The sequence below is a fragment of the Phyllobates terribilis genome, unplaced genomic scaffold (genome assembly GCF_046119375.1).
Source record: "Phyllobates terribilis strain yellow unplaced genomic scaffold, ASM4611937v1 Scaffold_1__5_contigs__length_1240528914, whole genome shotgun sequence".
Taxonomy (NCBI): domain Eukaryota; kingdom Metazoa; phylum Chordata; class Amphibia; order Anura; family Dendrobatidae; genus Phyllobates; species Phyllobates terribilis.
The window spans coordinates 178,478,163-178,494,296 of NW_027362761.1; the positions used below are offsets into that span (position 1 = coordinate 178,478,163).

The 16,134-nt window shown below is 41.5% G+C and overlaps 1 protein-coding gene across 1 annotated transcript in view; it reads right to left on the bottom strand.

Moving 5' to 3' along the window:
* Nucleotides 1-15,459: 15,459 nt before the first annotated feature.
* Nucleotides 15,460-16,134, bottom strand: part of CEMIP2 (cell migration inducing hyaluronidase 2) — a 97,674-nt gene continuing 96,999 nt past the window's right edge. Inside the window, exon 24 of the mRNA XM_073670387.1 lies at nt 15,460-16,042. Within this exon, the coding sequence (XP_073526488.1) occupies nt 15,846-16,042 (197 nt within the window). The 3' untranslated portion in view covers nt 15,460-15,845. The remainder of the gene's footprint in view (nt 16,043-16,134) is intronic.

A 16,134-nucleotide genomic window follows, 5' to 3' on the forward strand; every position in this document is an offset into this window, starting at 1 on the left:
AGAGTACAAACACTACAAACACCACAGAAGCAGAGTACAAGCACTACAGAAGCAGAGTACAAACACCACAGAAGCAGAGTACAAACACCACAGAAGCAGAGTACAAACACTACAGAAGCAGAGTACAAACACCACAGAAGCAGAGTACAAACACCACAGAAGCAGAGTACAAACACCACAGAAGCAGAGTACAAACACCACAGAAGCAGAGTACAAACACCACAGAAGCAGAGTACAAACACCACAGAAGCAGAGTACAAACACCACAGAAGCAGAGTACAAACACTACAGAAGCAGAGTACAAACACCACAGAAGCAGAGTACAAACACTACAGAAGCAGAGTACAAACACCACAGAAGCAGAGTACAAACACTACAGAAGCAGAGTACAAACACCACAGAAGCAGAGTACAAACACTACAGAAACAGAGTACAAACACTACAGAAGCAGAGTACAAACACCACAGAAGCAGAGTACAAACACCACAGAAGCAGAGTACAAACACTACAGAAGCAGAGTACAAACACCACAGAAGCAGAGTACATACACCACAGAAGCAGAGTACAAACACCACAGAAGCAGAGTACAAACACTACAAACACCACAGAAGCAGAGTACAAACACCACAGAAGCAGAGTACAAACACTACAGAAGCAGAGTACAAACACCACAGAAGCAGAGTACAAACACTACAGAAGCAGAGTACAAACACCACAGAAGCAGAGTACATACACCACAGAAGCAGAGTACAAACACCACAGAAGCAGAGTACAAACACTACAAACACCACAGAAGCAGAGTACAAACACCACAGAAGCAGAGTACAAACACCACAGAAGCAGAGTACAAACACTACAGAAGCAGAGTACAAACACCACAGAAGCAGAGTACAAACACCACAGAAGCATAGTACAAACACTACAGAAGCAGAGTACAAACACCACAGAAGCAGAGTACAAACACCACAGAAGCATAGTACAAACACCACAGAAGCAGAGTACAAACACTACAGAAGCAGAGTACAAACACCACAGAAGCAGAGTACAAACACCACAGAAGCAGAGTACAAACACTACAGAAGCAGAGTACAAACACTACAGAAGCAGAGTACAAACACTACAAACACCACAGAAGCAGAGTACAAACACTACAGAAGCAGAGTACAAACACCACAGAAGCAGAGTACAAACACCACAGAAGCAGAGTACAAACACTACAGAAGCAGAGTACAAACACTACAGAAGCAGAGTACAAACACTACAAACACCACAGAAGCAGAGTACAAGCACTACAGAAGCAGAGTACAAACACCACAGAAGCAGAGTACAAACACCACAGAAGCAGAGTACAAACACTACAGAAGCAGAGTACAAACACTACAGAAGCATAGTACAAACACTACAGAAGCATAGTACAAACACTACAGAAGCATAGTACAAACACCACAGAAGCAGAGTACAAACACTACAGAAACAGAGTACAAACACCACAGAAGCAGAGTACAAACACCACAGAAGCAGAGTACAAACACCACAGAAGCAGAGTACAAACACCACAGAAGCAGAGTACAAACACCACAGAAGCAGAGTACAAACACTACAGAAGCAGAGTACAAACACTACAGAAGCAGAGTACAAACACCACAGAAGCAGAGTACAAACACCACAGAATCAGAGTACAAACACCACAGAAGCAGAGTACAAACACTACAGAAGCAGAGTACAAACACCACAGAAGCAGAGTACAAACACCACAGAAGCAGAGTACAAACACCACAGAAGCAGAGTACAAACACTACAGAAGCAGAGTACAAACACTACAAACACCACAGAAGCAGAGTACAAACACCACAGAAGCAGAGTACAAACACCACAGAAGCAGAGTACAAACACTACAGAAGCAGAGTACAAACACCACAGAAGCAGAGTACAAACACTACAGAAGCAGAGTAGAAACACCACAGAAGCAGAGTACAAACACCACAGAAGCAGAGTACAAACACTACAGAAGCAGAGTACAAACACCACAGAAGCAGAGTACAAACACCACAGAAGCAGAGTACAAACACCACAGAAGCAGAGTACAAACACCACAGAAGCAGAGTACAAACACCACAGAAGCAGAGTACAAACACTACAGAAGCATAGTACAAACACCACAGAAGCAGAGTACAAACACCACAGAAGCAGAGTACAAACACTACAGAAGCAGAGTACAAACACTACAGAAGCAGAGTACAAACACCACAGAAGCAGAGTACAAACACCACAGAAGCAGAGTACAAACACTACAGAAGCATAGTACAAACACCACAGAAGCAGAGTACAAACACTACAGAAGCAGAGTACAAACACCACAGAAGCAGAGTACAAACACTACAGAAGCAGAGTACAAACACCACAGAAGCAGAGTACAAACACTACAGAAGCAGAGTACAAACACCACAGAAGCATAGTACAAACACTACAGAAGCAGAGTACAAACACCACAGAAGCAGAGTACAAACACCACAGAAGCATAGTACAAACACCACAGAAGCAGAGTACAAACACTACAGAAGCAGAGTACAAACACCACAGAAGCAGAGTACAAACACCACAGAAGCAGAGTACAAACACTACAGAAGCAGAGTACAAACACTACAGAAGCAGAGTACAAACACTACAAACACCACAGAAGCAGAGTACAAACACTACAGAAGCAGAGTACAAACACCACAGAAGCAGAGTACAAACACCACAGAAGCAGAGTACAAACACTACAGAAGCAGAGTACAAACACTACAGAAGCAGAGTACAAACACTACAAACACCACAGAATCAGAGTACAAGCACTACAGAAGCAGAGTACAAACACCACAGAAGCAGAGTACAAACACCACAGAAGCAGAGTACAAACACTACAGAAGCAGAGTACAAACACTACAGAAGCATAGTACAAACACTACAGAAGCATAGTACAAACACTACAGAAGCATAGTACAAACACCACAGAAGCAGAGTACAAACACTACAGAAACAGAGTACAAACACCACAGAAGCAGAGTACAAACACCACAGAAGCAGAGTACAAACACCACAGAAGCAGAGTACAAACACCACAGAAGCAGAGTACAAACACCACAGAAGCAGAGTACAAACACTACAGAAGCAGAGTACAAACACTACAGAAGCAGAGTACAAACACCACAGAAGCAGAGTACAAACACCACAGAATCAGAGTACAAACACCACAGAAGCAGAGTACAAACACTACAGAAGCATAGTACAAACACTACAGAAGCAGAGTACAAACACCACAGAAGCAGAGTACAAACACCACAGAATCAGAGTACAAACACCACAGAAGCAGAGTACAAACACTACAGAAGCAGAGTACAAACACTACAAACACCACAGAAGCAGAGTACAAACACCACAGAAGCAGAGTACAAACACCACAGAAGCAGAGTACAAACACTACAGAAGCAGAGTACAAACACCACAGAAGCAGAGTACAAACACCACAGAAGCAGAGTACAAACACCACAGAAGCAGAGTACAAACACCACAGAAGCAGAGTACAAACACTACAGAAGCAGAGTACAAGCACTACAGAAGCAGAGTACAAACACCACAGAAGCAGAGTACAAACACCACAGAAGCAGAGTACAAACACTACAGAAGCAGAGTACAAACACTACAGAAGCAGAGTACAAACACCACAGAAGCAGAGTACAAACACTACAGAAGCAGAGTACAAACACCACAGAAGCAGAGTACAAACACCACAGAAGCAGAGTACAAACACTACAGAAGCAGAGTACAAACACCACAGAAGCAGAGTACAAACACCACAGAAGCAGAGTACAAACACCACAGAAGCAGAGTACAAACACTACAGAAGCAGAGTACAAACACCACAGAAGCAGAGTACAAACACCACAGAAGCAGAGTACAAACACCACAGAAGCAGAGTACAAACACTACAGAAGCAGAGTACAAACACCACAGAAGCATAGTACAAACACCACAGAAGCAGAGTACAAACACTACAAACACCACAGAAGCAGAGTACAAACACCACAGAAGCAGAGTACAAACACCACAGAAGCAGAGTACAAACACCACAGAAGCAGAGTACAAACACCACAGAAGCAGAGTACAAACACCACAGAAGCAGAGTACATACACCACAGAAGCAGAGTACAAACACCACAGAAGCAGAGTACAAACACCACAGAAGCAGAGTACAAACACCACAGAAGCAGAGTACAAACACTACAGAAGCAGAGTACAAACACCACAGAAGCAGAGTACAAACACCACAGAAGCAGAGTACAAACACCACAGAAGCAGAGTACATACACCACAGAAGCAGAGTACAAACACCACAGAAGCAGAGTACAAACACCACAGAAGCAGAGTACAAACACCACAGAAGCAGAGTACAAACACTACAGAAGCAGAGTACAAACACCACAGAAGCAGAGTACAAACACCACAGAAGCAGAGTACAAACACCACAGAAGGAGAGTACAAACACCACAGAAGCAGAGTACAAACACTACAGAAGCAGAGTACAAACACCACAGAAGCAGAGTACAAACACTACAGAAGCAGAGTACAAACACCACAGAAGCAGAGTGCAAACACCACAGAAGCAGAGTACAAACACTACAGAAGCAGAGTACAAACACCACAGAAGCAGAGTACAAACACCACAGAAGCAGAGTACAAACACTACAGAAGCAGAGTACAAACACTACAGAAGCAGAGTACAAACACTACAGAAGCAGAGTACAAACACCACAGAAGCAGAGTACAAACACCACAGAAGCAGAGTACAAACACTACAGAAGCAGAGTACAAACACCACAGAAGCAGAGTACAAACACTACAGAAGCAGAGTACAAACACCACAGAAGCAGAGTACAAACACCACAGAAGCAGAGTACAAACAACACCACAGAAGCAGAGTACAAGCACTACAGAAGCAGAGTACAAACACTACAGAAGCAGAGTACAAACACCACAGAAGCAGAGTACAAACACCACAGAAGCATAGTACAAACACTACAGAAGCAGAGTACAAACACTACAGAAGCAGAGTACAAACACTACAGAAGCAGAGTACAAACACCACAGAAGCAGAGTACAAACACTACAGAAGCAGAGTACAAACACCACAGAAGCAGAGTACAAACACCACAGAAGCAGAGTACAAACAACACCACAGAAGCAGAGTACAAGCACTACAGAAGCAGAGTACAAACACTACAGAAGCAGAGTACAAACACCACAGAAGCAGAGTACAAACACCACAGAAGCATAGTACAAACACTACAGAAGCAGAGTACAAACACTACAGAAGCAGAGTACAAACACCACAGAAGCATAGTACAAACACCACAGAAGCAGAGTACAAACACTACAAACACCACAGAAGCAGAGTACAAACACCACAGAAGCAGAGTACAAACACCACAGAAGCAGAGTACAAACACCACAGAAGCAGAGTACAAACACCACAGAAGCAGAGTACAAACACCACAGAAGCAGAGTACATACACCACAGAAGCAGAGTACAAACACCACAGAAGCAGAGTACAAACACCACAGAAGCAGAGTACAAACACCACAGAAGCAGAGTACAAACACTACAGAAGCAGAGTACAAACACCACAGAAGCAGAGTACAAACACCACAGAAGCAGAGTACAAACACCACAGAAGCAGAGTACATACACCACAGAAGCAGAGTACAAACACCACAGAAGCAGAGTACAAACACCACAGAAGCAGAGTACAAACACCACAGAAGCAGAGTACAAACACTACAGAAGCAGAGTACAAACACCACAGAAGCAGAGTACAAACACCACAGAAGCAGAGTACAAACACCACAGAAGGAGAGTACAAACACCACAGAAGCAGAGTACAAACACTACAGAAGCAGAGTACAAACACCACAGAAGCAGAGTACAAACACTACAGAAGCAGAGTACAAACACCACAGAAGCAGAGTGCAAACACCACAGAAGCAGAGTACAAACACTACAGAAGCAGAGTACAAACACCACAGAAGCAGAGTACAAACACCACAGAAGCAGAGTACAAACACTACAGAAGCAGAGTACAAACACTACAGAAGCAGAGTACAAACACTACAGAAGCAGAGTACAAACACCACAGAAGCAGAGTACAAACACCACAGAAGCAGAGTACAAACACTACAGAAGCAGAGTACAAACACCACAGAAGCAGAGTACAAACACTACAGAAGCAGAGTACAAACACCACAGAAGCAGAGTACAAACACCACAGAAGCAGAGTACAAACAACACCACAGAAGCAGAGTACAAGCACTACAGAAGCAGAGTACAAACACTACAGAAGCAGAGTACAAACACCACAGAAGCAGAGTACAAACACCACAGAAGCATAGTACAAACACTACAGAAGCAGAGTACAAACACTACAGAAGCAGAGTACAAACACTACAGAAGCAGAGTACAAACACCACAGAAGCAGAGTACAAACACCACAGAAGCAGAGTACAAACACCACAGAAGCATAGTACAAACACTACAAACACCACAGAAGCAGAGTACAAACACTACAGAAGCATAGTACAAACACTACAGAAGCAGAGTACAAACACTACAGAAGCAGAGTACAAACACTACAGAAGCAGAGTACAAACAGTACAAACACTACAGAAGCAGAGTACAAACACCACAGAAGCATAGTACAAACACTACAGAAGCAGAGTACAAACACCACAGAAGCAGAGTACAAACACCACAGAAGCATAGTACAAACACTACAAACACCACAGAAGCAGAGTACAAACACTACAGAAGCATAGTACAAACACTACAGAAGCAGAGTACAAACACTACAGAAGCAGAGTACAAACACTACAGAAGCAGAGTACAAACAGTACAAACACTACAGAAGCAGAGTACAAACACCACAGAAGCATAGTACAAACACTACAGAAGCAGAGTACAAACACCACAGAAGCATAGTACAAACACTACAGAAGCAGAGTACAAACACCACAGAAGCATAGTACAAACACTACAGAAGCAGAGTACAAACACTACAGAAGCAGAGTACAAACACCACAAAAGCAGAGTACAAACACTACAGAAGCAGAGTACAAACACTACAGAAGCAGAGTACAAACACCACAGAAGCATAGTACAAACACTACAGAAGCAGAGTACAAACACTACAGAAGCAGAGTACAAACACCACAGAAGCAGAGTACAAACACTACAGAAGCAGAGTACAAACACTACAGAAGCAGAGTACAAACACCACAGAAGCAGAGTACAAACACCACAGAAGCAGAGTACAAACACCACAGAAGCAGAGTACAAACACTACAGAAGCAGAGTACAAACACTACAGAAGCAGAGTACAAACACTACAGAAGCATAGTACAAACACTACAAACACCACAGAAGCAGAGTACAAGCACTACAGAAGCAGAGTACAAGCACTACAGAAGCAGAGTACAAGCACTACAGAAGCAGAGTACAAACACTACAGAAGCATAGTACAAACACTACAGAAGCAGAGTACAAACACCACAGAAGCAGAGTACAAACACTACAGAAGCAGAGTACAAACACTACAGAAGCAGAGTACAAACACCACAGAAGCAGAGTACAAACACCACAGAAGCAGAGTACAAACACTACAGAAGCAGAGTACAAACACCACAGAAGCAGAGTACAAACACCACAGAAGCAGAGTACAAACACTACAAACACCACAGAAGCAGAGTACAAACACCACAGAAGCAGAGTACAAACACCACAGAAGCAGAGTACAAACACTACAAAAGCATGGTACACCTGCAAAAACAATATAAAATAAAAGTTTTATTGTCCACTCTTCTCAAAAGGCTATATTCAGCTGAGGATGCATCCTTGCTTCTGACAACAATAGTGAGGAAGAGGATGCCACATTCCCCTATTTTTTTTCCTCCTACACCTCTAGTGAAAAATAACCCCCATGTAGACGCCCCATGGACAGCAGATGAAGCAACACCCATAGGTAGTGACCACCTGTAGACCCCACCAACTACATGCCTTACAGAAATTGACCATTTCAAAGTCTCTCTCTGAGAATTTTGTAAATCACATGGTGGTCCAGACCAATTTATATGCCCAATAATTTCTTGCCCAAAACCCCTATTCATCATTAAGTAACTGGACTCCCATAGATGCAACAGAAATATTAACATTTTGGGGCCTTGTTCTTCACATGGTGATAAAGAAGCAAGAACTCTGTCAATATTGGAGTATGGATATGCAAGAAGGTGAAGAGAATGCAACAGTGGAGACATTGTTGTTCCAGCTATCTATTTCTTTTATTTAACAAGCTAATATTAATGATGAAGCATGGATAATACAGTAACAATATTCACAAAGTTTGGCAGTAGAATAAACAGAAATTCACATAAGAGAATAAACTATAAGAACATACTGGAATTCAGGGGCTGGCAGTCCAAGATAATTTGCCAGAGAAAAGGGACTAAATTGTCATGGACTATACCAGACGAAGGGCAGTCCTTGAAAACCTGGACAGTATTCTAATTCTGTCACAAATCGCTGCCTGGTCACCCTACTGACATCTATCCACTCTCGCTGTGTCACTCTGACACCTGCTGGTCCCCGTCTGACTAATGGTCTCACCTCGGTTTGTGCCCGGTACCACATGTCCCTGCTGGAGGTAACAACCAGTCTCATGAGTCCTCTATTGTCGCCGGCCCGAACACGAATCCCCAATCTAGCGTCTCTAGCACTTCTGTGACATCCTGCCACTGACGTGCAAGTCTTAGAACCGTGCCGTTGTAGCCTGCTTCCGTCCTGTTGACCAGTGTCACCCGCGTGAAGAACCTGGACTATCTTCACGGGTTGACCGTCGACATCCGGGCTTGGAACCTTGACTGGTGTCACTCGGGTCTTGACCGTCGTCATCTGGGCTGGGCGGAGGCATGGCACTTCTGCTCCTAACACTGCTGCGGCTCCTTCCATCTCTCCTCTTGGCGTCAAAATCTCAGAAATTGCGCATGCGCCTTTTGTCTCCTGAACTGATCTCCCTGACGTCACTTGACCCGGAGTCCTGATTAATCTCGTCCCCTCTGCAACGTGTCTTTTCTGTTTTGGTTCTGCAGTGTTTCGTCTTCTTACAGATATTCTATACAATACTCCAATTTTAAGCACACCTTGAGGCAACGATATGGCTTTATAATACATAATATCCTCCGCAAGATGACCCCAACTTTGACCGCCTATTCAACATTAGGCCGGTCATTAGACTTCAGCAAATTTCTTGCTGAAGTGATTACATTCCTCCAGAAAGACATGTGTAGATACAGTTAGGTCCATATATATTTGGACAGAGACAACATTTTTCTAATTTTGGTTCTAGACATTACCACAATGAATTTTAAACAAAACAATTCAGATGCAGTTGAAGTTCAGACTTTCAGCTTTCATTTGAGGGTATCCACATTAAAATTGGATGAAGGGTTTAGGAGTTTCAGCTCCTTAACATGTGCCACCCTAACATGTGGATACCCTCAAATGAAAGCTGGAAGTCTGGACTTCAACTGCATCTGAATTGTTTTGTTTAAAATTCATTGTGGTAATGTCTAGAACCAAAATTAGAAAAATGTTGTCTCTGTCCAAATATATATGGACCTGACTGTAGGTCTTCAACGGAAGGCTTAAATTCCAGCAATACCTACCCACAGAGAGAGCAGGGTATGGAATCAAAATGTATAAACTGTAAGAGTACAATCACAGATTTAGAGAGAGACATCTGGATTAAACCTCCTGCCCTAAGAGTGAGTGGGAAAATTGGTGCACACACTGCTTGATAAGGATTACATTACCTCTTCTATGTGAATAATTTTAACACCAGCATCCCACTCTTCAATTCCCTTTCTGCCAGAGCTACTGCAGAGTGCAGTATTGTGCTCTAAAAACCAGAGAGGCTTCGCTAATTGAGCCACAGCTCATAAATAGTGAGAGCAGATGAAAATGTAGTAACACACTGCTGATGGTCAAGTATAAGGACAAGGGTGATGTCCTTATCCTCACCACAATACGTGAAAATGGCAGCACCCCACTACTGTGGTAAGAGGTCCTTTATTAGCTATGCATTAAAATGATTAATGCTAAAGCCGTAGCAAGTAATTTACAAATATATAAATAAATGAGAGGCTGAGCGACCAGCCCCAATTGAAACACTTAACACACCTAAAGAAAATCACAAGGACTGTCCCTAGCAGTCCCTAACAGGCCAAATCTAAAATCAAAGAAACATTATATAACTGCTGGGGACAGTCCTCATTGAGCGGGGGCAAAATGGCATTTTTTTTTTTTTTAGGGTGTCATCCTCCACCGTTAGATGGTGCGTCTAACAGGGACAGAGTAGCAGCAAAAAGTTTTGCTTTTTTTTTTTTTTTTTAAGTGTGAAAGTAAAAGAAGGTTATGGAACAGCAGACAAACCTAGAGGTGGACAACCACGGAAAATTTCCTCCAAAGTTGATCACATTATTAATAGATAGTCAGTATCTGATATCCGTAAAAAGTGCTGTACAGATTTTGCACGAAATGAACGAAGAATATGGGGTGAAAGTTAGTCGCCAAACTGTGGTGCTACGGCTAAGAGCAGTAGGGTTGCCAGTCAAGAAGCCTTTCTTATAATTATATATATATATAATTATATTACACATTACATACATACATAGTACAGACCAAAAGTTTGGACACACCTCATTTAAAGATTTTTTTTTTTCAGTATTTTCATGACTATGAAAATTGTACATTCACACTGAAGGCATCAAAACTATGAATTAACACATGTGGAATTATATACTTAACAAAAAAGTGGGAAACTGAAAATACGTCTTATATTCTAGGTTCTTGAAAGTAGCCACCTTTTTCTTTGATGACTGCTTTGCACAATCTTGATGAGCTTCAAGAGGTAGTCACCGGAAATGGTTTTCACTTCACAGGTGTGCCCTGTCAGGTTTAATAAGTGGGATTTCTTGCCTTATAAATGGGGTTGGGACCATCAGTTGTGTTGTGCAGAAGTCTGGTGGATACACAGCTGATAATCCTACTGAATAGACTGTTAGCTGCTTTTTTCTTGTCATAATACAAATTCTAAGTAAAGAAAAACAAGTGGCCATCATTACTTTAAGAAATGAAGGTCTGCCAGTCCAAAAAATTGGGCAAACTTTGAAAGTGTCCCCAAGTGCAGTTGCAAAAACCATCAAGCGCTGAAAAGAAACTGGCTCACATGAGGACCGCTCCAGGAAAGGAAGACCAAGAGTCACCTCTGCTTCTGAGGATAAGTTTATCCGAGTCACCAGCCTCACAAATCGCAGGTTAACAGCACCTCAGATTAGAAACCAGGTTAATGCCACACAGAGTTCTAGCAGCAGACACATCTCTACAACAACTGTTAAGAGGAGACTTTGTGCAGCAGGCCTTCATGGTAAAATAGCTGCTAGGAAACCACTGCTAAGGACAGGCAACAAGCAGAAGAGACTTGTTTGGGCTAAAGAACACAAGGAATGGACATTAAGACCAGTGGAAATCTGTGCTTGGTCTGATGAGTCCAAATTTGAGATCTTTGGTTCCAACCATTGTGTCTTTGTGACGCAGAAAAGGTGAACGGATGGATTCTACATGCCTGGTTCCCACCGTGAAGCATGGAGGAGGAGGTGCGATAGTGTGGGGGTGCTTTGCTGGTGACACTGTTGGGGATTTATTCAAAATTGAAGGCATACTGAACCAGCATGGCTACCACAACATCTTGCAATGGCATGCTATTCCATCCGGTTTGCGTTTTGCTGGACCATCATTTATTTTTCAACAGGACAATAACCCCAAACTCCCCTCCAGGCTGTGTAAGGGCTATTTGACCAAGAAGGAGAGTGATGGGATGCTACGCCAGATGACCTGGCCTCCACAGTCACCAGACCTGAACCCAATCGAGATGGTTTGGCGTGAGCTGGACCGCAGAATGAAGGCAAAAGGGCCAACAAGTGCTAAGCATCTCTGGGAACTCCTTCAAGATTGTTGGAAGACCATTCCCGGTGACTACCTCTTGAGCTCATCAAGAGAATGCCAAGAGTGTGCAAAGCAGTCATCAAAGCAAAAGGAGGCTACTTTGAAGAACCTAGAATATAAGACATATTTTCAGTTGTTTCACACTTTTTTGATAAGCATATAATTCCACATGTGGTAATTCATAGTTATGATGCCTTCAGTGTGAATGTACAATTTTCATGGTCATGAAAATACAGAAAAATCTTTAAATAAGGTGTGTCCAAACTTTTGGTCTGTACTATATATATATATATATATATATATATATATATATATATATATATATATATATATATATATATATATATATATATATATACATACACACACATATATATATATATATATATATATACACATATATATATAGTACATATACGCGCGCGCACACACACACACACACAGCCCAATTGGAAAAAGTAATAATACACACACACATATATACACTGTGTGCAGAATTATTAGGCAAGTTGTATTTTAGAGGATTATTTTTATTATTGATCAACAACTATGTTCTCAATCAACCCAAAAGACTCAAATATCCAAGCTTAATATTTTTGGAAGTTGGAGTGTTTTTTTTTTAGATTTGGCTATCTTAGGAGGACATCTGTTTGTGCAGGTAACTATTACTGTGCAGAATTATTAGGCAACTTAATAAAAACCAAACATAATCCCATCTCACTTGTTTAATTTCACCAGGTAAACCAATATCAGTGCACAAAATTTAGAAATAAACATTTCTGACATGCAAAAACAAAAAAAAATTGTGATCAATATAGCCACCTTTCTTTATGATGACACTCAACAGCCTTCCATCCATAGATTCTGTCAGTTGCTTGATCTGTTTTCGATCAACATTGCATGCAGCAGCCACCACAGCCTCCCAGACACTGTTCCGAGAGGTGTACTGTTTTCCCTCCCTGTAGATCTCACATTTTATGATGGACCACAGGTTCTCTATGGGGTTCAGATCAGGTGAACAAGGGGGCCATGTCATTACTTTTTCTTCTTTTAGACCTTTACGGGCCAGCCGCGCTGTGGAGTAGTTGGATGCATGTGATGGAGCATTGTCCTGCATGAAAATCATGTTTTTCTTGAATGATACCGACTTCTTCCTGTACCACTGCTTGAAGAAGTTGTCTTCCAGAAACTGGCAGTAGGTCTGGGAGTTGAGCTTCACTCCATCCTCAACCCGAAAAGGTCCCACAAGTTCATCTTTGATGATACCAGCCCATACCAGTACCCCACCTCCACCTTGCTAGCGTCTGAGTGGAGCTCTCTGCCCTTTACTGATCCAGCCTCTGGCCCATCAAGAGTCACTCATTTCATCAGTCCATAAAACCTTTGAAAAATCAGTCTTAAGATATTTCTTGTCCCATTCTTGACGTTTTATCTTATGTTTCTTGTTCAAAGGTGGTCGTTTTTCAGCCTTCCTTTCCTTGGCCATGTCCCTGAGTATCGCACACCTTGTGCTTTTTGATACTCCAGTAACGTTGCCTCTCTGAAATATGGCAAAACTGGTGGTGAATGGCATCTTGGCAGCTTCACGCTTTATTTTCCTCAATTCATGGGCAGTTATTTTGCGCCTTTTTTGGCCAACACGCTTCTTGCGACCCTGTTGACTATTTGCCATGAAACGCTTGGTTGTTCGGTGATCACGCTTCAAAAGTTTGGAAATTTCAAGACTGCTGCATCCCTCTGCAAGACATCTCACAATTTTGGACTTTTCAGAAACCATCAAATCTCTTTTCAGTCCCATTTTGCCAAAGGAAAGGAAGTTGCCTAATAATTAAGCACTCCTTATATAGGGTGCTGATGTCATTAGTCAACACCCCTCCTCATTACAGAGATGCACATCACCAGATTTACTTAATTGGTAGTTGGCTCTCAAGCCTATGCAGCTTGGAGTAGGACAACATGTATAAAAAGTATCGAAGTGATCAAAATACTCATTTGCCTAATAATTCTGCACACAGTGTATATATGTTGTTAAGCCAAACCTCCAACTCCACGACTCCCTCATACATGGCTCATGTTTAAGTGATAAATTTACTGTAGCACAGATTCATCTCAGCTAAAAGTCTAGACCCTTAGATCAGGAATAGGACAGAAATTTATAGGCCATTTCATAACTTTCCCAAATTCTTATGAAAAAATATTCCCCACAAACTGCACTGAACTACTGTACCCAATTTATTATATATTTTAGGAGTCGGTCCATTTTATACCGACTCCATCAAAATGGACACCGACTCCACAGCCCAGGTGGTAAGAGGTCCCTACACGCAGAACCCCAAACCAGACAGCGTCCTGGTGTACAATAAGAACACGGGAGGATCTCTTGCGCTTTCTGATCAAGTCCTCCAGCCTTAGAGTGCCATGCGGAAAAGCGTGGCACAAAAAGCAAGCAGTGTACTTTGTACAGATGGTACTGTACAATTCTTTCATGATATCATGATCTGTAGGCCAGACTGGTACATTCTTCTAGCATCAGGAGATACCATATTTCTCTGAAAATAAAATGGGGTCTTAAATTAATTTTTGCTGTGAAAGATGGGTTAGGGCTTATTTTCAGGGGAGGTCTTATTTCTTTCCCCATTAGCAATAATCCACATTTATTCTTGAAGAAAAAAAATAAATAAATCAAGATTTATTCAAATATAATCATGTCAACACACACACACGTCTGTCTCCTCTTCAGTTCCTTCAGACTCCTGCAGTTTAAGGACCTTTGGTGACATCATGGTCACATGACTGATTTCACGAAAGGTCCATAAGCAGTCAACCTTGGAATAGAAAAGCTGGAGGCCCCTAAGAGTGGGGGACCTGGACAATTTCCAAGTTTCTTCCACCCAACCCCAGCACTGACTGTATGTAGGGCTTATTTATGGAGTAAGGCTTGTATTTCAAGCATACTCCAAAGGTCCTATAAAATCACACAATAGCTTATTTTCGGGGAAACAGCACAAATCAAGGACATGATATTCTGGAGCGGAAAGTGTTCAATTTTTTGCTGCATTTTTGGAGGCACTTTTTAGGTTTGGTTCCAGGTGGAATCTACCTGAAAATGTTGGGACTGTCAGATAATAAAAGCAGAAACTTTCCTAATCCCCAGAAAACCCCCTTTAAAAAGTAATTATTTGATAGAAAATTACATTATACAAGAGATGTTAAGGCATAGTCAGAAAGTTGTTTTTTTCTCAGTAAAACTCTTTTTTTTAATGCAAAAATTGTTTTGATTGAAACAAACCTCATGCATTTTAAATTAGAGAGGTCAAAAGTTGTTGGTCTGACCAATTGAATATCTTCTACGCATGAATACCAACATCAACAACTTGTAGAAAGATTTTAATAACAAATATCTTTCAAGTAAACCACGGTGCAAAGAAACACACTTAAAAACGCTTCCAGTCATATCCATAAAACAACACCATAAAATATCAGAAATATATATAAAAAAGTAAGTATAAAAATACAGTTTACAGCACATACAAAACCACCAAAAATCACATCTGCAAATCCTATCTTTACAAAAACACAAAACAGTCTAGGATTATATACAACTAGAAGGTGCATTGGCATTGGGGCTCCGATTTTAGGCCCACAGCTTTAATAAACACAGTAACTTGATTCATGCTGGATAACAGTGTAACTGCCATAAATTAAATAAGATAGTTCACATTTTTGCTGGAAATGCCCATTGAAGGCATATATTAATCTAAAGTGTCTTTAAAGCTCTCTTTAATAGTTCAATATCTTTTCTTTTATTTGAGCTAGCTCTCCGACATTCGTAGGCTTCATGCTGTACAGGTATATAGCTATCCAGTAGTCCCAAGCCCTGTCCAGCAGGACTCATGAGCAGTCTTGTCCAGGATGGTTTCAACTTTCCATTGTATCCAATGAAGGCAATGCTACCTAAAGAAAACACAAGTATTAAAAGGTTATAAATGGTATATTTTGCAAAAAAAAAAACAACACAAAAACGGAGATTTGTTTAGATGGGTTTT